The sequence below is a fragment of the Sapajus apella genome, unplaced genomic scaffold, assembly GCF_009761245.1.
Source record: "Sapajus apella isolate SASKATOON/1434 unplaced genomic scaffold, GSC_monkey_1.0 scaffold15, whole genome shotgun sequence".
Lineage (NCBI taxonomy): Eukaryota > Metazoa > Chordata > Mammalia > Primates > Cebidae > Sapajus > Sapajus apella.
The window spans coordinates 1,808,528-1,831,132 of NW_022436955.1; the positions used below are offsets into that span (position 1 = coordinate 1,808,528).

The following is a 22,605-nucleotide window of genomic DNA, read 5'->3' on the forward strand; positions in this document are numbered from 1 at the left end:
CGGCTAAATTAGACTGATTGGGTTTCCCTCCTTTTTAAAATTGAAGTATAATTGACATAATATAAATCCACAATTTTAAAGTACACAAGTTAGTGGCTTTTAGTATATTTACAAGACTGAGCAACTATCATCACTATTTAATTCCAGAATTTTTTCATCACCCCAAAAGAAGATTTTTTATTTTTATTTTTTTTTGAGACAAGGTCTTCTTTTTTTTTTTTTTTTTTTTGGACGGAGTTTCACTCTTGTTACCCAGGTTGGACTGCAATGGCACCATCTTGGTTCACCGCAACCTCTGCCTCCTGGGTTCAAGCAGTTCTCCTGCCTCAGCCTCCTGAGGGACTACAGATGTGCGCCACCATGCCCAGCTAATTTTTTGTATTTTTAGTAGAGACGGCGTTGGCTGGAGTGCAGTGGCGTGATCTCAGCTCACTGCAACCTCTGCCTCCCAAGTTCAAGTGATTCTCCTGCCTCAGCCTCCTGAGTAGCTGGGATTACAGGCACACACCACCACACCTGGCTAACTTTTGTATTTTTAGTCTTCCTTTGTTGGCCAGGCTGGAGTGCAATGATGCAGTCTTGGCTCACTGAAACCTCAACCTCTGGGCTCAAGCGATTCTTCCACCTCAGCCTCCGGAGCAGCTGGGACTACAGGCATGTGCACTATGCCTGATTCATTAAACTGCAGAATTGCAATAGAGAAAGAGTACTTCACACAGAGCCAGCTCTGTGGGAGACTGGAGTTTTATTATTACTCAAATTAGTTTCCCCGAGCATTTGTGCATTCAGGCAGGAGAGTTTTTAAGGAAAACTTGGTAGGTTGTGGGAGGCCAGTGAACCAGGGGTGGTCAGAGATGAAATCATAGAAAGTCAAAGCTGTCTTCTTGCACCAAGTCAGTTCCTGGGTGGGGTCACAAGAACAGATGTGCCAGTGTATCCATCTGGTGCTGCCAGCTGATCCATCAAGTGCAGGGTCTGCAAAATATCTCAAGCACTGATCTTAGGAGCAGCTTAGGGAGAGCCAGAATCTTGTAGCCTCCAGCTGCATGACTCCTAAACCGTAATTTCTAATCTTTTTTTTTTTTTTTTTTTTTTTTTTGAGACGGAGTTTCGCTCTTGTTACCCAGGCTGGAGTGCAATGGCACGATCTCGGCTCACCGCAACCTCTGCTTCCTGAGTTCAGGCAATTCTCCTGCCTCAGCCTCCTGAGTACCTGGGACTACAGACACGCGCCACCATGCCCAGCTAATTTTTTTGTAGTTTTAGTAGAGACGGGGTTTCACCATGTTGACCAGGATGGTCTCGATCTCTTGACCTTGTGATCCACCCGCCTCGGCCTCCCAAAGTGCTGGGATTACAGGTGTGAGCCACCGTGCCCGGCTCTAAACCGTAATTTCTAATCCTGTGGCTAATATTAGTCCTACAAAGACAATCTAGTCTCCAGGCAAGGAGGTCTGCTTTGGGAAACAGCTGTTAATCTTTGTTTTAAACTATAATAAACTAAGTTTCTCCCAAAGTCAGTTCAGCCTAGGAATGAACAAAGACATCTTGGAGGTTAGAAGCAAGATGGAGTCGATTAAGTTAGGTCTCTTTCAGTGTCGCAGTCTTAATTGTGCAAAGGCAGTTACAAGAGTAGCAGCTCAGAGGCAGTTCTACAGTCATATGTATATCCACTTCAATCATATGCAAATTAAGGGGGAGATTATACAGAAATTTCTAGAAATAGGATAGCAACCTCTGGTTCACTTGGTCGTTGCCATAGAAAGGTATAATTTGTGGATGTTGCCCTGGCCCTGTTTTAGCTAGTCCTCAATTTGGTCCACTGTCTGAGCCCCCACATGGAAGTCAAGTCCCACCTTCTGAGTTGAGTCCTACCTCCTACCTCATTGTCAATAAACCAGTTTGGGCTTATATAGTTTTTCTCCATTGTTTTTGCTTTCTATCTCATTGATGTCCACTCTGATCTTCATTATTTTACACCTTATGCTAACTTTGAGCTTCATTTACTCTATTCTAGTTTCTTAAGGTGGAAGCTGACATAATTCATCTAAGACTGTTCTTTTCTAATATAAGCCTTCTTTCTCTCGGAAGTCCTGCTTTAGCGGCATCCCAGACATTTTACTGTATCATGTGTTCATTTTCTTTCCATTCAATATGCTCTCCAATTCCCCTTTTAATTTCTCCCTAGTTCATGGGCCATTTGAAGATGTGTTTACAGATATTCGGAAACTCTCTGGAGATATTTCTACTGTTGATTTCTAATTTTGTAGTGATTAGAGAATATAACTTGGTGTGACTTCTATTATTTTGCACTTGCTATAGTTTGTTTTATGGACCATAGGAAGATCTGTCTTGGAAATTCAACAGATTCTTAATATGGTGAATTTTCCGTGTGTACTTGATAAGAATGTGTATTTTGCTGTTGGGTGGAATGTTCTATAAACGTCAATAATCTCAAGTTGATTGATAGTGTTGTTGAAATCTTATATACCTTTGCTGATTTTCTGCCTACATTTCTTTCAATTACTGACAATATTATTGAAATCTTGGGCTACAATTTTGGATTTCTCTATTTCTTCTTTCAGTTCCATCAGCATTTGCTTCATGTATTTTGAAGCCCTGCTAGTAGATGAGTAAATGTTTGAGATTGTTATGTCTTCATGATGAATTGACCTCTTTATCAGTATGAAATGATCATCTTTATCCCTAGTAATATTTTTCATTTGATATCGATTTTGTGTGATATTAATCTAGCCACTGGACCTTGATTTGTATTAGCATTGGTTATCCTCCTTGTGGAACTGTAAGTCCACTAAACTTCTTTTTCTTTGCAAATAACCCAGTCTTGGGCATGTCTCTATCAGTACTCTTTTGCGGTCTTGAAGGCACTCTGTTTCTGACAAGGTCAGTTTCCCAAAGGTAGACCTGGGCCCTTTTTTTTTTTTTTTGAGATGAAGTCTCACTCTGTCATCCATGCTGGAGTGCAGTGGTACAATCTCGGCTCACTGCAACCTCCGCCTCCCGGGTTCAGGCAATTCTGTGCCTCAGCCTCCCAAGTAGCTTGGATTACAGACACGTGCCACCACACCCTGCTAATTTTTATATTTTTAGTAGAGATGGGATTTCACCATCTTAGCCAGGCTTGTCTTGAACTCCTGACCTCATGATCCACTCACCTTGGCCTCCCAAGTTGTTGGGATTACAGGCATGAGCCATGGCACCTGGCGACCCTGGGACCTTTTTAAGGTAACCCTGAGGAATGGCTCACTCAGGTGCTTGGTGGCTTGGTCCGTCTGCCCATTTGCATGGCAGATGCAGCCAGTCTGGTGCTCCCGAGCTCCCATCTCGCCATCCTGTCCCAGTTGCTCTTGTGGGGTATGAGGCTTTTCCTGCAACAATAGGTCAACATACTTTGGGGCAGCAAGTATTTCAGCTTCCTGGTCCCTTTAGTTATACTCAGTCCATTGCCGGTATTGATGGGAGGCGCAGGTTGTTCACAGGCTTAACTCCACAACTGCTTGGGAGTTCATGGTCAAGTTTTACAGTACTTAGGACCTGGAAATGTATTGAAAGCTATCTCATCTTCCTTTGACCGAGTTATCAAGGAGGTAACTCGAGAGAGAATCACTGATTCTGCCGCTACTCCCATTGCACATGCCTTCTGCATGATTACTGAGATTTATACTACAGTTCATTCACAGAGAGTCCAAGTGCTGTGAACTTTGTGGCTCCATAGTAACCATCTGTTGGGAAACGGGCATCCTAGGGTTTCTTGTGTGTCTTGTTCCTCTCCTCCTAGGCAACAACATTTCTTTGTGTCTCTGTAACTCACTGGCTTACCTCATCAATACCTATGCACTCTGGTGGGGCACAGTGGCTTACGCCTGTAATTCTGGTACTTTGGGAGGATGAGGTGAGAGGATTGCTTGAGTTCAGGAGTTTGAGACCAGCCTGGGCAACAAAGTGAGACCTTGTCTCTATAAAAAAGTTTCAAAAAATTAGCCAGGCATGATGGCATGCACCTGTAGTCCCAGCTACTAGGGAGGCTGAGGTGGGAAGATTGCTTGAGTCTGTGGGGTCAAGGCTACAGTGAGCCATGATGGTGCCACTGCACTCTAGCCTGGGCAACAGAGAGAGACCCTGTCTGTCTGCCTCTCTCTCTCTCTCTCTCTCACACACACACACACACACACACACACACACACACACACACACACAGACACTGGACAGTGAGATTTCTGTTGGGAAATGAAGACTATGAAGAGTTATTCTCAAGCTGTCACAGGACTTTTTGCCAGTCTGTCGCCCTGTTCCTCTGTGCTTGTCTCTGATCTATGGCTGTCAGCAGCCGTGGGCTTGCTGGTGGACCCCCTTCTTCCTTCCCCGTGTATACTACTTGTATCAATTGCTGGTGCATGCTACAAAAAGTGGAAAATATGAGCCGAGGAAATAGCTTGTTTTTCCCAAAGAATCCTTTTGGGAAGACTTATTATTGTGACCTGAGAATGTTCATTGGAAGATGTAGGGCAGGGACAGTGACATTTCTATAGTCCTGGATGCACCAAATTGTGGGAGACAATGTTGATTTCTATATAGTGTTCCACACTTTTATTTTATTTTTGAGACAGAGTCTCACTCTGTCACCCAGGCTGGAGTGTAGTGGCACCATCTTGGCTCACTGCAAGTGATCTTCTCACCTCAGCCTCCCGAGTAGCTGAAACTACAGGCATGCACCATCACGTCTGGCTAATTTTTTTGTATTTTTAGTAGAGACTGGGTTTCACCATTTTGTCCAGGCTGGTCTCAGACTTCTGACCTCAAGTGATCCCTTCACCTTGGCCTCCCAAAGTGCTGAGATTACAGGCCTGAACCACTGTGCCTGGCAACACATTTTTTTAATGGTCATTTCATCTTGGGGAATGAATAAATAAGTAAATAAGTCTCAGAGGGATGACTGGTGGCCCCTGCGGGAAACAGGAAGAGTTAGTGCATAAGGCTGGTTGCAGTGGCTCACACCTGTAATCCCAGCTCTTTGGGAGGCCAAGGCGGGTGGATCACCTGAGGTCGGGAGTTCGAGACCAGCCTGACCAACATGGAGGAAACCCCATCTCTACTAAAAAAAAAAAAAAAGAAAAGAAAATTAGCTGGGCATCGTTGTGGGTTCCTGTAATCCCAGCTACTTGGGAGGCTGAGGCAGGAGAATCACTTGAACCTGGGAGTTGGAGGTTGCGGTGAGCTGAGATCACGCCATTGCATTCCAGCCTGGGCAAAAAGAGTGAAACTCCGTCTCAAAAAAAAAAAAAAAAAAAAGAAAATAGTTTATGCGTGATTGCTTTGCAGGTTGCTCTGTCTCTGTGAAGAAGTCAGGAGCTCTGAAATAGAGAAACTTCTGCCTTCAGCAAAGGAGACACCTCTGGTCACCTCACCACCCTTAGGCGCTGCTTCCAGGGTTGTGGGATGTAGTCTCTAGCTTTTCAGTAAATGTTAACTCTTGTTGCTCCCATTTTACAGGTAAGGAAACTGAGGCCAAGTGAAGTGACATAGCTTCTCCCACACCACACAGATGGGGCAGAGCCGACACTGCCCTCCCCCAGGGCCTGGGCTGATAAGCACCATGGTGGTCAGTGTCCTCTGAAGGATAACAGTCCTTCAGAGGATGCCTGAATGTCCTCATCCTGTCCATCAGCCTCCGAGGTGAAGGTGGAAGTGAGGCCAGAGGGGCAGCACTGCACCAAGTGAGGGCGCAAAGAAGAGATCGTGACTTGGGCTGTCACCTTTACCGCCACATGAACATTGGAGCAGGCGCTTTGTTCCTTCAAAGAGCCTTAAAAGAGCAAGGCGTTGGAGGAGGGTGGCAAGGCACCCACAGAGAGACTGCCTGGGCACGTGGGTGTGGTCGCTGTTCATTCAATTTCGCTTTTTCTAAAGAAGTAGAACATAGTTAAAACTGCAAAGCATAATATCTAACTACTGCTTACACTGGCTTACAAAAGTCATGGAATTTAGGCCAAGAGTGAAAGAAGGTTGACCGGACGTCATGGCTCACGCCTGTAATCCCAGCACCTTTGGGAGGCCGTGGTGGGTGGATCACTTGAGGCCAGGAGTTCAAGGGCAGCCTGGCCAACATGGGGAAACCCCATCTCTACTGAAAATACAAAAGTTATCTGGGCGTGGTGGTGGGCACCTGTAATTCCAGCTACTTGGGAGGCTGAGGCATGAGAATTGCTCGAACCCGGGAGGTGGAGGTTGCAGTGAGCCGAGATTGTGCTAGTGCATTCCAGCCTGGGCAACACAGCGAGACGTCGTATCAAAAAAAAAAAAAAAGAAAAAGAAAAAAGAAGGCAAATATCTATACAGTTGGGTTCCTCTCCATGAAGTCCACTAAGCATTGACTGTCCACAGTCGCTATGAAATCTACCAGCAGTTCTCTCCCCAACTCTCCTCTGTTGTGGCCCTCCCTTCTCTCCCCTCCACCCACCAGCTAGGGCAGAGAAATCCTCGGAGGCCTCTCAGGACCCACACACAACAGTGAGTACTAGGCTTAGTGTTGGCTTCAGGACAGCTTAAAATTAACACCCCCACCCCTCCAGGCTGCTGTTCTACAGCCTTTGATTTCCTCTGGACATGATTTAGAGTTGGGGGGGGTGCACTGTGCTCTAGGAAGGTTGATTATAATGTGAGGTGCTCCCCACCTTCCAGGAATTATCTCATAGATGAACCACTTTTATTGAGGGGAACAAGGCCTTAAGGCAGGCTGGGTGAAAAGAGGTTCAGAAGTTCGAGACCAGCCTGATCGATATGTTGAAACCCCGTCTCTACTAAAAATGCAAAAATTTGCTGGGTTGTGGTGGCGTACATTTGTAGGCTACTCAGGAGGCTGAGGCAGGAGAATTGCGTGGACCTGGGAGGTGGAGGTTGCAGTGAGCCGAGATATGCCACTGTAATCTAGCCTGGGCAACAGAGGGAGACCCTGTCTCAAAAAAACAAAAAAGAAAGAAAGAAAAGAAGGTGGTAGATACACTCTATGGAGGAGAAATTCCCACCCATCTACTGTGTTTTTTGTTTTGTTTTGTTTTGGAGAGACAGGGTCTTACTCTGTCTCCCAGGCTGGAGTGCAGTAGTGTATTCATGGCACACTGCAGCCGCAGCTTCCTGGGATCAAGTGATTCTCCTGCCTCAGCCATCAGAGTAGCAAAGACTACAGGTGCATGCCACCATGCACTGGCTAATTAACAACAACAAAAAAAAACTGGCCAGGCACAGCGCCTCATGCCTGTAATCCCAAAACCTTGGGAGGCCAAGGCAGGCGTATCACTTGAGGTCAGGACTTCAAGATCAGCCTGGCCAACATGGTGAAACCCTGTCTCTACTAAAACTACAAAAATGAGCCAGGCATGGTGTCATGTGCCTGTAATCCCAACTACTCGGGAGGCTGAGGCAGGAAAATCATTTGAACCTGGGAGGCAGAATTTGCAGTGAGTCGAGATCATGCCACTGCACTCCAGCCTGGGCAACAGAGTAAGACTCTGTCTCAAAAAAAAAAAAAAAAAAAATTGTAGAGATGGAATCTCCCTTTGCTACCCAGGCTGGTCTTGAACTCTTGGGTTTAAGTGATCCTTCTGTCTCCGCCTTCCAAAGTGCTGGGACTACAGGCACGAGCCACCATGCCCAGCCATCCACCTGCTTCTTATGTAAACCTCCACGTGCGCCTGCTAGTTCCCTTGTTCCTGGCATGGGTAAAATAAACAGGAGGTGGCTTTTTTTTTTTTAATTGGCTTAAACAACAGAAATTTATTTCCCACAGTTCTGGAAGCTGGAAGTCTGCGATCAAGTGTTGGCAGGATGGGTTTCTTCAGAGGCCCCTCTCCTCAGCTTGTAGATTGCGGTCTCCTGCCAGTGTCTTCACGTGGTTTACCCACTGTGTGTTTCTGTGTCCAGATTTCCTCTTACAAGGATTTCGGTCATATTGGATTAGGGCCCACCCTCATGACCTCATTTTTTTTTATTGCATTTTAGGTTTTGGGGTACATGTGAAGAACATGCAAGATTGTTGCATAGGTACACACATAGCAGTGTGATTTGCTGCCTTCCTCCCCTTCACCTATATATGGCATTTCTCCCCATGCTATCTCTCCCCAACTCCCCACCCCCCGCTGTCCCTCCCCTATTTCCCCTCTACAGACCCCAGTGTGTGATGCTCTCCTCCCTGTGTCCATGTGTTCTCATTGTTCAACACCCACCTATGAGTGAGAACATGCGGTGTTTGATCTTCTGCTCTTCTGTCAGTTTGCTGAGAATGATGCTTTCCAGGTTCATCCATGTCCCTACAAAGGACACGAACTCATCGTTTTTGATGGCTGCATAATATTCCATGGTGTATATGTGCCACATTTTCCCTGTCCAGTCTATCATCGATGGGCATTTGGGTTGGTTCCAGGTCTTTGCTATTGTAAACAGTGCTGCAATGAACATTCATGTGCACGTGTCCTTATAGTAGAATGATTTATAATCCTTTGGATATATACCCAGTAATGGGATTGCTGGGTCAAATGGAATTTCTATTTCTAGGTCCTTGAGGAATCGCCACACTGTCTTCCACAATGGTTGAACAAATTTACACTCCCACCAACAGTGTAAAAGTGTTCCTATTTCTCCACATCCTCTCCAGCATCTGTTGTCTCCAGATTTTTTAATGATCGCCATTCTAACTGGCGTGAGATGGTATCTCAATGTTGTTTTGATTTGCATTTCTCTGATGACCAGTGATGATGAGCATTTTTTCATATGTTTGTTGGCCTCATGTATGTCTTCTTTTGTAAAGTGTCTGTTCATATCCTTCACCCACTTTTAAATGGGTTTGTTTGTTTTTTTCTTATAAATCTGTTTTAGTTCTTTGTAGATTTTGGATATCAGCCCTTTGTCAGATGGCTAGACTGCAAAAATTTTTTCCCACCCTGTTGGTTGCCGATTCACTCTAATGACTGTTTCTTTTGCTGTGCAGAAGCTGTGGAGTTTGATTAGGTCCCATTTGTCTATTTTGGCTTTTGTTGCCAGTGCTTTTGGTGTTTTGATCATGAAGTCCTTGCCTATGCCTATGTCCTGAATGGTTTTGCCTAGATTTTCTTCTAGGGTTTTTATGGTGTTAGGTCTTATGTTTAAGTCTTTAATCCATCTGGAGTTAATTTTAGTGTAAGGTGTCAGGAAGGGGTCCAGTTTCTGCTTTCTGCACATGGCTAGCCAGTTTTCCTAACACCATTTATTAAACAGGGAATTCTTTCCCCATTGCTTGTTTTTGTCAGGTTTGTCAAAGATTGGATGGTTGTAGATGTGTGGGGTTGCCTCCCAGGCCTCTGTTCTGTTCCATTGGTCTATATCTGTTTTGGTAGGAGGTGACTTTTTAAAAACACTTCCACTTCCTGGAAGCTGCTAGATCCTTCTGCCGTCAAATCTTGCTGGCTTCTTTCATTGTCTCTAAGCACTGCCCAGCCAATGCAGAGAGACCTGCACATTCAAGTCTAGCCCAGGCCCGAGATCCTCCTAGTGTTTCACAGAGGTCAACATGAGATTTCCTTCCAGGGAGGCTGAATGATGGGCAGCGAGTTGTGCTCCCCCTCGGGGCCTCAGTTTCCCTGTTGGGATGAGGAGGGGGTGGGCATGAACTGTCAGAGCCGCCTGGGACTGACATTCTGCTCTTCCAAGCTATGGACCCAGGTCCCTTCTCTGCCCTGGCATCACCGTTTCCTGGCTTCCGTGGAGCAGGTGGAGATGTGGTGGCTGTGGGTGTGCTCAGCTGTCTGCTTTCATCCCCAACAGGACTTGATCTTTGACCTGGGTGACCCTGTGAGGTGGGAGTACATGCTCCTGGGGACAGATAAGCCTGTGCTGTCCTTGACTGAAGATTACAGTGGGATCAACGATGAGGATGACGTGGAAAATCTCGTGAGTCCCAGCAGCTCGAGAACACAGGGAATGTGTGTGAAGGCTTCGGGGAGCCTGACAAGCAACCCCAGCAGCATGTGTGCAGGGTGGGGGACCGCCGAGGTAGACCAATGATCAGTTCCTCAAAGCAGGAAGGCTGGAGCAATGCCCTCATTTTACAGATGGACACGTTGAGGCCCGGAAGGCCAGTAACCTGCCCAGGACCTCCCAGTGGATTAGTGAAGGGATAGGAGTTGAAGTCAGGTCTTCTGCCCCTGACGTGGTCCACCTTGTTCAGGAGCTGCCCTGCTCCTTTGGAAAGCATGCCCCTTGCCAGCCTGGGCAACATAGTAGGACCTGTTGCTACAAAAAATATTTTTTTTAATTAGCTTGCTGTGATGGCATGCACCTGTAGTCCCAGCTACTTGGGAGGCTGAGGCAGGAGGATCGCTTGAGCCTGGGAGGTCAAGGCTGCAGTGAGCCATGATCATGCCACTGCATTCCAGCCTGGGCAACCCCATCCCCCCCAAAATAAATAAGAATAAATTTAGAAAAAGAAAGTATCCCCTTGGAGCAGGGTCATAAGACCATCTCTGCAACCCCCTGGAAGCCTCAGAGCTGGTCATGCTCACTTCCATCCCAGGTAGCCAGCATGAGCCCCACACACTGCCAGGCCTTTCTTGTCTGTTCTGTCAGTTCCTCTGAAATTCTTCCCCACATAACCAGCCTCCCTTCTCTGAACTCAGTTTCATCCTTTATGTGAAATGGAGGCAAAAGGGTCATAATTGTATTCATAGTAATTCTAATAGGTGCATTAGTCTGTCATCACAAAGCACCACAGATGGGGGGATGCTTACACAACAGAAATGAATTTTCTTATAGTTCTGGAGGCTGGAAGTCCAAGATGAAGGTTTTGGTAGGGTTGGTTCCTTCTGAGCCCTCTGTCTTTGGCTTATAGACGACTCACTTCTCCCTGTCTTCATATTGTCTTCCCTCTGTACAAATCTGTGTCCTAGTCTATTCTTACAAGGATACCAGTTATATATTTATCTCTATATATATATATATATATATATATATATATTTTTTGAGACAGGGTCTCCTCCATTTCCCAGGCTAGAGTGCAGTGGCACAATCACAGGTCACTGCAAACCTTGAACTCCTGGGCTCAAGTGATCCTCCCACTTCAGCCTCTTGAGTAGCTGGAACTACAGACACACACTGCCACTCTTGGCTAATCTTTGTTTTTCATGGAGACACAGTCTTGCTATGTTACCCAGGCTGATCTCGAACTCAAGAGATCCCCTTGCCTTGGCCTCCCAAAGTGTTGATATTACAGGCATGAGCCACCATGCCCAGCCAACACCAGTCATATTGGATTAGGGCCCACTCTAATGAACTCATTTTACCGTAGTCACCTCTCTAAAGACTCTGTCTTTAAATACAGTCATTCAGACAGCAAGTGATCAAGACAACAACAACAACAAAAGAAAAAATAAGAAAAATAAATAAAACAGTCACTTTCAGGGTTTAGGACTTCAATCTATGAATTTTAGGGGGACAACATTCACCTGTAGCAAAAGGTAGCACTCATATGGTCCTTACTAAGTATTGGGCTCCATTGTGTCTACTTAACCTCAAGTAACTCGTTTAAATCCCCACAGCCACCTGGTGAGGTGGGCACTGGTATTGCCACCCATGATTAGTATTATCCCATTTGACCAATGGGGAGACTTACACCCGAGGAGTTACGTCACTTACCCAAAGCAACACAGCTGGTAAGTGACAGAGCTGGGATTTGAACCTACACAGTCTGGCTCCACAGTCTGGGTTCTCAACAGTGACTCTGTTCTACCTCCTGGGGCTGCTAAAGGGTGTTAAATGTTCCCAGCGCCCTCATCTCCAGAGACGGGGGAAATCTCCTGTGCAGTAAATCCGGGCATAGGCGCCCCCTGCTGGCCGTGGGGGTGTGGACCAGCCAGGGCCTTGGGAGCCCAGCCTTAGCGCACACATAGCTGATGATCAAACAGTTCCAGTCACAGAGTCCTGGTCCTTCCCTGCCCAATAGCCCCCGTTGCAGCAAAGATGGACAGAGGGCAGTCCGAAGAGTCAGAGACCAGTCATGGACCCCCAGGAAAAACCAGAACCCCGGTGACAGCCCACTCACCTGGCCACCTTAGAGATTTTTGACAATGCTAACTGCTGACTGCTCACCCATTTTTGTCCCCTGCAAAACGTCACAATGAGATAAGCAGGTGTCAGAGGTATGAGCAATATTTGTGGGAGAAAAGTTTTAAGTCGAGAGAGTCTTGTCCAAGTTTCTGTGATTATCTAGTTTGAGCACCATTTGTCTAGATCAGGCCTTATTTCACAAATGGGGAAATTAAGTATCAGAGAGGAAATAGTAATACGTCAGGCACGGCAGCTCACGCCTGTAATCACAACACTTGGGAGGCCGAAGTCAGTGTATCTTTTGAGGTCAGGAGTTCGAGACCAGCCTGGGCAACATGGTGAGACCCCATCTCTACTAAAAATACAAAAATTAGCTGGGTGTGGTGGTGCATGCCTGTAATCCCAGTTACACAGGAGGCTGAGGCAGGAGAATCGCTTGAACCTGGGAGAAGGAAGTTGCAGTGAGCTGAGATCAAGCCACTGCACTCCAGCCTGGGTAACAGAACGTCTCCATCTCAAATAATAATAATAATAAGTCAGGCATGGTGGCTCACAACTGTAATTCCAACACTTTGGGAGGCCGAGGTGGGTGGATCACGAGGTCAAGAGTTCGAGACCAGCCTGGCCAATATGGTGAAATCCTGTCTCCACTAACAATACAAAAATTAGCCGGGCATGGTGGTGCACACCTGTAGTCCCAGCTACTCAGGAGGCTGAGGCAGGAGAATCACTTGAACCGGGGAGGCAGAGGTTTCAGTGAGCCAAGATCACACCACTGCACTCCAGTCTGGGCAACAGAGCAAGACTCCATCTCAAAATAATAATAATGATGATGACGATGATGATGATGATGTCAGCCAGGCAGAGTCCCAAGGCCTTTACAGACACTATATCATTTAATCCTCCTAAAAGGTCCAGTTTACAGTTAAGGAAACTGAGGCTTAAAGCTGTTAAAGGACTTGCTCGGGCCTTAGCTGGTCTTGGAGAGAGGGTGGGGCTTGGGTGCCCTGACTCCAGAAACACCTCTCTAATAACGAAGGGCCTGCAGCTAGGGCAGGGCAGACCCGGCAGGCAGGTACAGGAACGGCTCCCTGCCCAGAGCCGAGTCCCCCTCTTCCACGTCACGGGTGGTGCTCATGACCTCTAATTCCCCTGGGGAGGCCAATGGATCACCTTGGCTTGGCTCTGTGGGCAGAGAGAGAGCTTTGACCATAACTTCTGCTTCAAGGCCCTGACCAGCACCACCTCCCCACCCCCTTCTCTCCCATCAGGACAAGGAGGATGAGGATAAGAGCTTCGACATGCCCCACTCGTGGGTGGAGCAGATTGAGATCTCCCCGGAAGGTATTTGCTATTTGTGTGTTCACTTATCCTCTCCAGACCCAGTTCCTGGGCCTCCAGAGAGGTCTGCAGCAGCAGCGAGGGAGAGACGGCAGTGACGCAGGGGGGTGTGCAGCAGCGGAGGGGGGGGGTGTGCAGCAGGGGGGGCTGTGCAGCAGCGAGGGGGAGACAGCAGTGAGGCAGGAGTGTGTGCAACAGCAGGGGTGGTGCAGCATCAAGGCGGGGGACACAGCAGGAATGCCCTACCCTATATTTCTTCCCTTCCCACCTTCAGCTGCACCCTGCCTCCCTCCTCCCTTCCTGCCACACACAGTCAGCTCTGTGACCCCGAGGGCTGACACCAGTCTGGCACACAGGGCAGTGGGGCTCAGTGAGCCTGTGTGGGATGATGGCATGTGGGCAGCAAGGCCTGGGAACCCAGCCTGTTCTCTTCTCACACTCTTCTACCCAGAGGAGGCCATGGGCAGTGCCCAGATGGTGCAGGGGGTCTCAGGACCGAAGAGGGGTAGGTAGAGAAGGCAAGAGAGCAGGGACTGTCATGCTCCATGTTAATATCTGCCGGTGCCCACTTAGGAGCACCCAGACCTATGGGAAGGGCATGGGCCATTTCATCAGAGTGGGAACCGCCAGAGAGGGTGTCATGGGAACCCAGAGGAGGCACACCCAGCCCAGCACTGGGGCTAGGGCCTGGGGATGGGTGGGCAGGAAGGGGTACCAGAAATAGGCTAGGGGTCACTTAGGCTACGTTTTGAAGGCTCTGAAGGAGTCAGTCCAACCAGGGGAGGAGGGGATGATGGTGTTTCTGGCGGAGACCCCCGCAACCACAGCCCAGCAGCGGGACAGTGTGGTTGGCTACGCTGCAGACCCTCCGATGGGGCTCAAATCCCACTCTTGGGTGGATCTGTGCTTCTGCCTGGCCTGAGAAGGCCTCCAGGGATGCAGCCGCCCCTGGAGACTATTCTCCTTGGCCTCCCTGGATTGGGCTTGGGGCTGGAGGAGGTCAGTACACAGCGAATGGGCAGTGGGTGGATGAGTGGCTGGGTAGGGCTGGCCCCTCCCCCAGTGTAGGAAGGAGAGACCCCAACCGACTCTGTGTCCACAGCATTCGAGACCCGCTGCCCGAATGGGAAGAAGGTGATTCCGTACAAGAGGGCAAAGCTGGAGAAGTGGGCCCCGTACCTCAACCGCAATGGCCTTGTGAGCCGCCTCACCACCTATGAGGACCTGGAGTGTAAGGGAGATTGCTCTGGCCATGGGTCCAGGCCAGCCCAGGGTGGGGGAAGCTTCTGCGCTCTCTGTGGGCATTGCTGGCCTCCGTGTGCCTGGAATAAGTGGCGGGGGTGGGGGGTGGGGTTAAGTCTAGGGGAGCTGGCCCGGCTGCAGCAAGCGCCCATCGGCCCCACAGGTACCAATATCTTGGAGATAAAGGAGTGGTACCAGAGCCGGGAGGACATGCTGGAGCTGAAGCACATAAACAAGACCACAGGCCTGAAGACAGACTACTTCAAGCCCGGCCACCCCCACGCTCTGCGAGGTGGGTGGGTCCTCTTTCCTGGGCTGGCCAGGAGCCCGGGCTGGGGCCTGACACACCCTTTGGCAGGTGGTATGCTGTGGGAGGATCCAGCATACATCTTACACAGGCGTTCTTGGGCGGCAAGCAGTGGAAGCGCCCTGCCTCCCTCAGCAAACCAATGTGTGGGAGGTCAGGGAAAGCTCAGCAAAATCCAAGGAAACGTGACAAATGCGCCTCAAGCCACGGCCGCATGCCGCTTCTGTGGCTGGAATCAGGCAGGAACCTCACCGTGAGGTCACACGGTGGAGGCCACATTTAAAGGAGGCAGGGCCGGGCATAGGGGCTCACACCTGTAATCCCAGCACATTGGGAGGCCAATGTGGGCAGAATGGTTCAAGACCAGCCTGGGCTATATGGTGAAATCCCATCTCTCCAAAAAAATACAAAAATTATCCAGGCATGATGGCACTGCTTATGATCTCAGCTACTCAGGAGACTGAGGCAGGAGAATCACTTTAAGCCCAGGAAGTCAAGGCTACAGAGAGCCGAGATTATGCCACTGTGCTCCAGCCTGGGTGACACAGCGAGATCCTGTCTCAAGAAAAAAAAAAAAAAAAAAAAAAAATCCTGACCAAGAAATTTACAAAAGAAGCATAGGGCTAATGTACCTTTTAAAAATGATCAACCTCGGCTGGGCATGGTGGCTCATGCCTGTAATCCCAACACTTTGGGAGGCCAAGGCAGGTAGATCACCTGAGGTCAGGAGTTCAAAACCAGCCTGGCCAACATGGTGAAAACCTGTCTCTCTCTAGAAAAAAAAAAAAAAAAAAAAAAGGATCAACCTCATTTGGTAGTTGATAAAAAAATAAAACTAATAAGGTCCCTAACCAATAAGGGACCATCTTATAACCCTCTTGTTGGCAAAGATGAAAAAAATGGTCATACTGGGTATGAACAAGTATGGGAGCAACAGTCGCTCTTTCTCACTGTTGATGGTATAACAAATTGGAAATTTTCTGGAGGGCCTTTGGGCAAAATATTGATAATGACCTTAAAACGTGTACACTTTTGACTGTGCATGGTGGCTCACACCTGTAATCCCAGCACTTTGGGAGGCCAAGGTGGTTGGATCACCTGAGGTCAGGAATTTGATACCAGCCTGACCAATATGGTGAAACCCCATCTCTACTAAAAATACAAAAATTAGCCGGGTGTGGTGGCGGTGCCTGTAGTCCCAGCTACTTGGGAGGCTGAGACAGGAGAATTGCTTGAACTCAGGAGGCGGAGATTGCAGTGAGCTGAGATTATGCCACTGCACTCCAGCCTGGGTGACAGAGTAAGACTCTGTCTCAAAAAAAAAAAAAAAAAATGTGTACACTTTTGGACCCAGCAATTCTGCTGAGAATTTATTCTTAGCTAATAAAGGACAAGAACAAAAAATGCACGATGCAGATGTTCATCGTGGTGTTGGTGATAATCAGAAAAAGTTGCACACAACCTAAACACCCCGCAATAGGGGGCTGGTTCCATAGCTAATCTCATCCATAATGCGGAGCTGTCTTCTCCCTGGGCCTGGGGTTGGGTGATCAAGCCTGCAGCCACATAGTTCCTAGTGCTCAGGAAGCTGTCTCCTCCCATCTCCCACTCCCCACCCAGTGCACTCGTACAAGTCCATGCAACCCGAGATGGACCGTGTCATTGAGTTTTATGAAACGGCCCGTGTGGATGGCCTGATAAAGCGGGAGGAGACACCCGGGACAATGACAGAGTACTACCAAGGACGCTCAGACTTCCTCTCCTACCGCCATGCCGACTTCGGACCCCGAGTCAAGAAGCTCACTCTGAGCAGCACAGAGTCAAACCCCCGACCCATTGTGGTAAGAGATTGCCGGGGCTGGGGACAGGTCTCTCTCCTTCTCTGGCAGCTGATGTCACCTCTGAATGGTGAGAGCCCTGGCTTTGGGTGGCATCAAGGCCTGAGACATATCCAAGGGCACCAAGCATGGGAGACTCTGTCTCAAAACACACACACACACACACACACACACACACACACACACACACACACACACAAAACGTGTACAGTTTGGTTCCAGCAATCCCACTGCTGAGAATTTATTCTTAGCAAATAAGAATTCTTATTTTTAACAAATAAGTTATTCAGTGATGAACCAAGCATTTTGCCAAATGTATTTAGCTGCTATGAAGAAATACCTGAGACTGGGCATGGCTGGGGAACCCTCAGGAAATTTACAATCATGGCAGAAGGCACCTTTTCACTGGGCAGCAGGAGTGAGAACAAGTGCTGAGCAAAGAGGAAGCTGCTTACAAAACCATCAGGTCTTGGGAGAACTCACTATCAGGAGAACAGCATGAGGGAACCACCCCCATGATTCAATTACCTCTGCCCTCGACATATGAGGTTATTACAATTCAAGGTGAGATTTGGGCGGAGACACAGAGCCAAACCATATCACCAAATGCACGATCCTGGGGTTGTCTAGTGCAAGACTGTGCCCTCAACCACGGGGCCAAAGATGTGTTATTTTCTTATTGTTGTAAAAACTACACACTCATGACTACACATTTGGAAAATATGGGAAAATGTAGAGAAAAGCAAAAATATCTCAGAATGCCATCTCTCATATATTACCACGGTTTATAGGTTGGGTTTTGAGAGTTTTTTCTAACTTAATCGAGATCAGGACCCGGGGATTAGAGTCCCTGTATTATCCACTTAACATTAAATTGTCCATTTTCCCCTCCATGCCATTACAAATTGGCAACTGTGTGTAATGGCAGCACGCCAAGAAGCTCTTTCTAGCAGTGGGGAATGTCTAGCGATGGAGTAGGCTGCCTGGAGAGGTGGTGAGCTCCCCGTCTCCTGAGGTAGGCAAGCAGAGTCTTGAAGGAGCTGAGGAGGGGCCCAGCACCACACAGGACTGGAGTGGCCTGGCCCTAAGAACCCACAAAATCCATCCCCACACAAATCCCCAAACGACCCCAGACTCCGCCAGACTCCGGTGTCTTGAACGTCCGTTGCTCCTGCCTGCGGGCATGCACAGAAATCTCCTCTCACACCCTCACCCTGCATGTTCTGGCCTCCCAGAAAATCACAGAGCAGTTCCTCCGCAACCCAGCAAAGCCCGCGGAGGAGGACGTGGCAGAGCGCGTGTTTCTGGTCGCAGAGGAGCGCATCCAGCTGCGCTACCACTGCCGCGAGGACCACATCACCGCCTCCAAGCGCGAGTTCCTGAGGCGCAGCGAGGTGGACAGCAAGGGCAACAAGATCATCATGACGCCCGACATGTGCATCACCTTCGAGGTGGGCCTGGGGGCCACGGCGGGCAGGGGTTGGGTGCAGCTGGAACCGGAGCCCTCCGTCTCATTCCAGTAACTTGGGAGAACCAGGATGGGCACTAGTGAATCCCGGCCAGGAAATTCATCTTCCTCCCTTAGGGAAACCAAAAGTTCCCATTTGGGGAAACTTTCTCTTTGCAGCTGCTCTGAAAATCTTCCCTTTTCCACCAAAAAAGAGAACCCAGCTGGCTAAGACGACTCTTCACGTTCCCCACTCCTGGTCAGGGCAAACCTCAGATCCTAGGGAGTTTCTGTGGTATGGGAAGATTCTCACCACCTCTGAGGGGCTAGTCTTCCTAGTCAAACAAACCCTCACTCTCCTGGCACAGTCCCCAGCTTGTCTGAGCCTTCAGTTCCTCTTTTATTATTATCTGTATTTTTGTAAGTGAGAAAATGGAGGCTCAGAGAGGTTTAGCAACTTGCTCAAGGTCACAGAGCTAGAAAGCGGCAGGGGTAGATTAGAACCCAGGTGATTCTATGCCCCGATCATAGCAGCCTCTGTGTGTCACTGTGGTGGTTGTTGGCCCAGGTGGAGCCCATGGAGCACACCAAGAAGCTGCTCTACCAGTACGAGACCTTGATGCACCTGAAGAAGGAGGAGAAGCTGTCCAGACATCAGGTCTGGGAGTCGGAGCTGGAGGTAGGGTCCTATGGGAGAGTGAGCAGGTGGACGGTGTCTCTGTTTTTGAGATAGTATCTCGCTCTGGCACCTAGGCTGGAATGCAGAGATGCAATTATGGCTCTCCATCCCCAGCTCATATGGTCCTCCCACCTGATCCTCACAGGTAACTGGGACCACCAGAGCACACCAACATACCCAGCTAATTTTTTGTATTTTTTTTTTAAGACAGGGTTTTTCCGTTTTGCCCAGGCTGGTCTCAAACTCCCGAACTCAAGCGATCTGCCCCCCTTGGTTTCCCAAAGAGCTGGGGTTACTGGGGTGGGGGTGTCTTCATCACACCCTGCAATACTTCCCATCTCAGGTGCTGGAGATCCTGAAGCTTCGCGAGGAAGAGGAGGAGGTGCACACACTGACCATCTCCATCTATGACACCAAGCGGAATGAGAAGAGCAAGGAATATCGGGAGGCCATGGTCAGTATCAATCCCTTGTCCCGCCCCCAGCTTTTCCTAGACCACCCTGGCATCAAGGGTGGGGGGGACCATGAGGGATTCTGCTGAAAACTCTCTGTGGGGAATGAGGTTATTGATACCATGAGGTCATCCTTGCTGCTGAGCTGACCATTTCTATGGTTCATCTTAAAGAAAACTTGGGATTTGAGCCAGATCTCGCCCCATCCCCAGGGGCTGTAGCCTAGCCAAGGCCTGTGGTGTATGGGAAAAGAATTAAAATTATATGCCCACCTCCACTCAGGGCTCCCACTGAGGTTGCACCCTGGGCCAGTGGCCCCAGCGAGCTACCCCTGGCTCCAGGCCTGAGCTCTCCTGCTCTGGCACAAGGAGGCATTCAGGTTACACCCTCAGGTTGCAAGTCCCCGCTTGGTTTTCAGGACCAATTTCTTAATCCCTTTCACCAACCAAGTTGAGATTTCTAAAAATACTTTGGGGTTAGTGAGGCACAACGGGGCATCAGATGACTGTTCTCAGATCCCGGGGAGGGGTCGTCCCCCCATGTTTCCAACTTCACTGTCCCCTGTCTGCAGATGTAGGACACAGGCCCCAGGGGGGAAAAGATAAGTGAAGGGAGTTACTGGCAATTTTTAACTAACATCATTAATAACCATTACCATTGACTGAATAAGCATCTACTATGGATTATCAGGCATCAGGCTGTGTGCTTTAAAGACATGATCCTGTCGAATCCTCAGAGAAGGAAACCAAGGCTCAGGTAGAGAGACACACATTTATGGAAGAGAAAAAGAGTTGGCTGTCACCAGGTCCAGAGACCAGCACGTGGGCCCTTCTAAGACCTATCTTGGAGGCGCCATGCACGGGGACCTGGCTGTGAGGTCTGGTTTTGTGCTAGCATGCTGCTGTTACAGAGCTGGTGAAGAGTTCTCTGCAGCCCCTGCTGATCCAGCTGACTGCCCCTCACCATTACAGGAGCGCGTGATGCATGAAGAGCACCTGCGGCAGGTGGAGACCCAGCTGGACTACCTGGCCCCATTCCTGGTCCAGCTCCCGCCAGGAGAGAAACTAACACGCTGGCAGGCAGTACGCCTCAAGGATGAGTGCCTCAGCGACTTCAAGCAGCGGCTCATCAACAAGGCCAACCTCATCCAGGCCCGCTTTGAGAAGGTGCCACCAGTGGCTTGGTTGGGGAGGGGATCTCAGCATCTGCATCCAGAAAATTGGCCCAGGGCTGCCTGCCCACCACCTCACAGGCTTGTGAGGGCCTGAGGAGGGGGATGAATATGTCAGTGCTTGGGGTTTCCAAATGGCTGAGTTGTTCCTCCTCACACTTCTTTATCAAATAGACGAATGGATTGGGGGATGGATGGATGGATGGATGGATGGATGGATGGATGGATGGATAGACAGATGGATGGATAGATAGTTGGATGAACTGGTGGATGGATGTGTAGATGGATTGATAGGTAGATAGATGAATGGATGGGTGGATTGATAGGTGGATAGATGGATGGGTGGATAAATGGATAGGTAGATGGGTAGATGGGTAGGTGGATGAATGGATGGGTGAGTAGATAGATGTATGGGTATATGTATGGACAGGTGGGTGGACAGATGAATGAATGAATGGGTGAGTGGATGGATGGATGGATGGATGGATGGGGAGATGAGTGAGTGGGTGGGTGGATAGATGAGTGGGTGGGTGGTTGGATGGATGAATGGGTGGTGGGTAGATGGATGAATGGGTGGGTAAATGAATGGATGGATGGATGGATGGGTGGGTGGATAGATGGGTGGTTGAATGGATGAGTGGACAGATGGATGGATGAATGGATAGGCAGGGATGGGTGGAGGGATGGGCAGAGGAATAGATTGGTTGGATGGATGCATAGACAGAGGGATGGTACGTTATAACAACTCCTCATCCTTAACCCATTTCTGTTGGTCAAGCACACACCATGTAGTTCCATGCGCTACTAAAATTATGTCACTTAATTTTCACAAGGAGCTCTACAGGGGAGGGGGGAGTACAGTGACTCTCATTTTGTAGACAAGAAATTGCAGGTTCTGAAAATGCCAGTCACTTGTCCAGAGCTACATGGCTGTCTCAGTCTTGACCCCTGCTCTGACCTCATGGACATAACATCCCTATAAACATGACCCCACTGGCTCCCACTCAAGATATTTTGTGGCCCCTGACTCTGTGTCTCTGGCTTGTGTGGGTGGAGACAGTGGGACCAACCATCATAGGGCTGTCTGGTGACCCACGGCATTGCAGCCTGCAGCCTGGGTGAAGCTCAGCCTCATCAGCCCTCCTGCTCTGACCTCCCTATGCCCACAGGAGACCCAGGAGCTGCAGAAGAAGCAGCAGTGGTACCAGGAGAACCAGGTGACGCTGACGCCCGAGGATGAAGACCAGTACCTGAGTTACTGCTCTCAGGCCATGTTCCGCATCCGCATCCTGGAGCAGCGCCTCAATCGGTGAGCAGGCGGGGCAGCCGGAAAGAACCCACTGGGAGGCTGGACCACCAGCTTCGTAACCCCTCATCCTCTCTCCATCCTCCTCTGAATTCAGACACAAGGAACTGGCCCCACTGAAATACCTGGCTCTAGAGGAAAAGCTCCACAAGGACCCACGCCTGGGGGAGCTCCTGAAAATGTTCACTTGATGTCCCTCCTAGGGCTTCAGCCAAAGCTCCCAGAGAAAGGAAACCTCTTCCTAGGGCCTGGCTCCTGTGCTCCCTCTACCCAGCCAATGCCTGTTTATGCAGACACCTGGCCTCACTGCCAGCCCCCCTCTCCCACAGCCCTGTTTGTTCCTGCTTCTCACAATTTTCCCCTAAATAAACACACTCTTTATTTGCCATTTGTGCCTCTCTCTTCACAAGCTCCAGTGGCAGCCTTCTTCTTCCCTTATCTATAGCCTGGGACCACCCACTTCCTCCCCTTGGCCTGTCATTTACTTCCTGTCCTCTGTTGGAATGTCAGGTCTTCACAGCACCTCTGCAGATGGTCCCACAGCCGTCTGCAAACAACTGGTTAGATCTCAATGTGACTAGGGTGGCCCCACTCACAAACTGGGATGGGGAAAGCTAAGATGCATACCCCAGAATTTGAGAGCTAAATCCCAGCTCCTCTTCTTACCAGATACTACTTACCCATCTGTGAAACTGTGTAGCATTATTGCATTAAATAAGACTTATGGCCAGC

The 22,605-nt window shown here is 49.1% G+C and overlaps 1 protein-coding gene and 1 pseudogene across 1 annotated transcript in view; both read left to right on the forward strand.

The window, feature by feature from the left end:
* The window catches only part of DRC7 (dynein regulatory complex subunit 7), a 36,498-nt gene extending 14,225 nt beyond the window's left edge, over positions 1-22,273 (forward strand). The window contains exons 9-19 of the mRNA XM_032284015.1: positions 9,814-9,939; positions 13,362-13,434; positions 14,534-14,662; positions 14,837-14,965; positions 16,601-16,821; positions 18,054-18,269; positions 18,834-18,944; positions 19,288-19,398; positions 20,368-20,562; positions 21,737-21,876; positions 21,971-22,273. Of these exons, the coding sequence (XP_032139906.1) occupies positions 9,814-9,939; positions 13,362-13,434; positions 14,534-14,662; positions 14,837-14,965; positions 16,601-16,821; positions 18,054-18,269; positions 18,834-18,944; positions 19,288-19,398; positions 20,368-20,562; positions 21,737-21,876; positions 21,971-22,064 (1,545 nt within the window). The 3' untranslated portion in view covers positions 22,065-22,273. The remainder of the gene's footprint in view (positions 1-9,813; positions 9,940-13,361; positions 13,435-14,533; positions 14,663-14,836; positions 14,966-16,600; positions 16,822-18,053; positions 18,270-18,833; positions 18,945-19,287; positions 19,399-20,367; positions 20,563-21,736; positions 21,877-21,970) is intronic.
* On the forward strand, positions 3,306-4,551 carry LOC116555457 (annotated as a pseudogene).
* Positions 22,274-22,605: the final 332 nt, after the last annotated feature.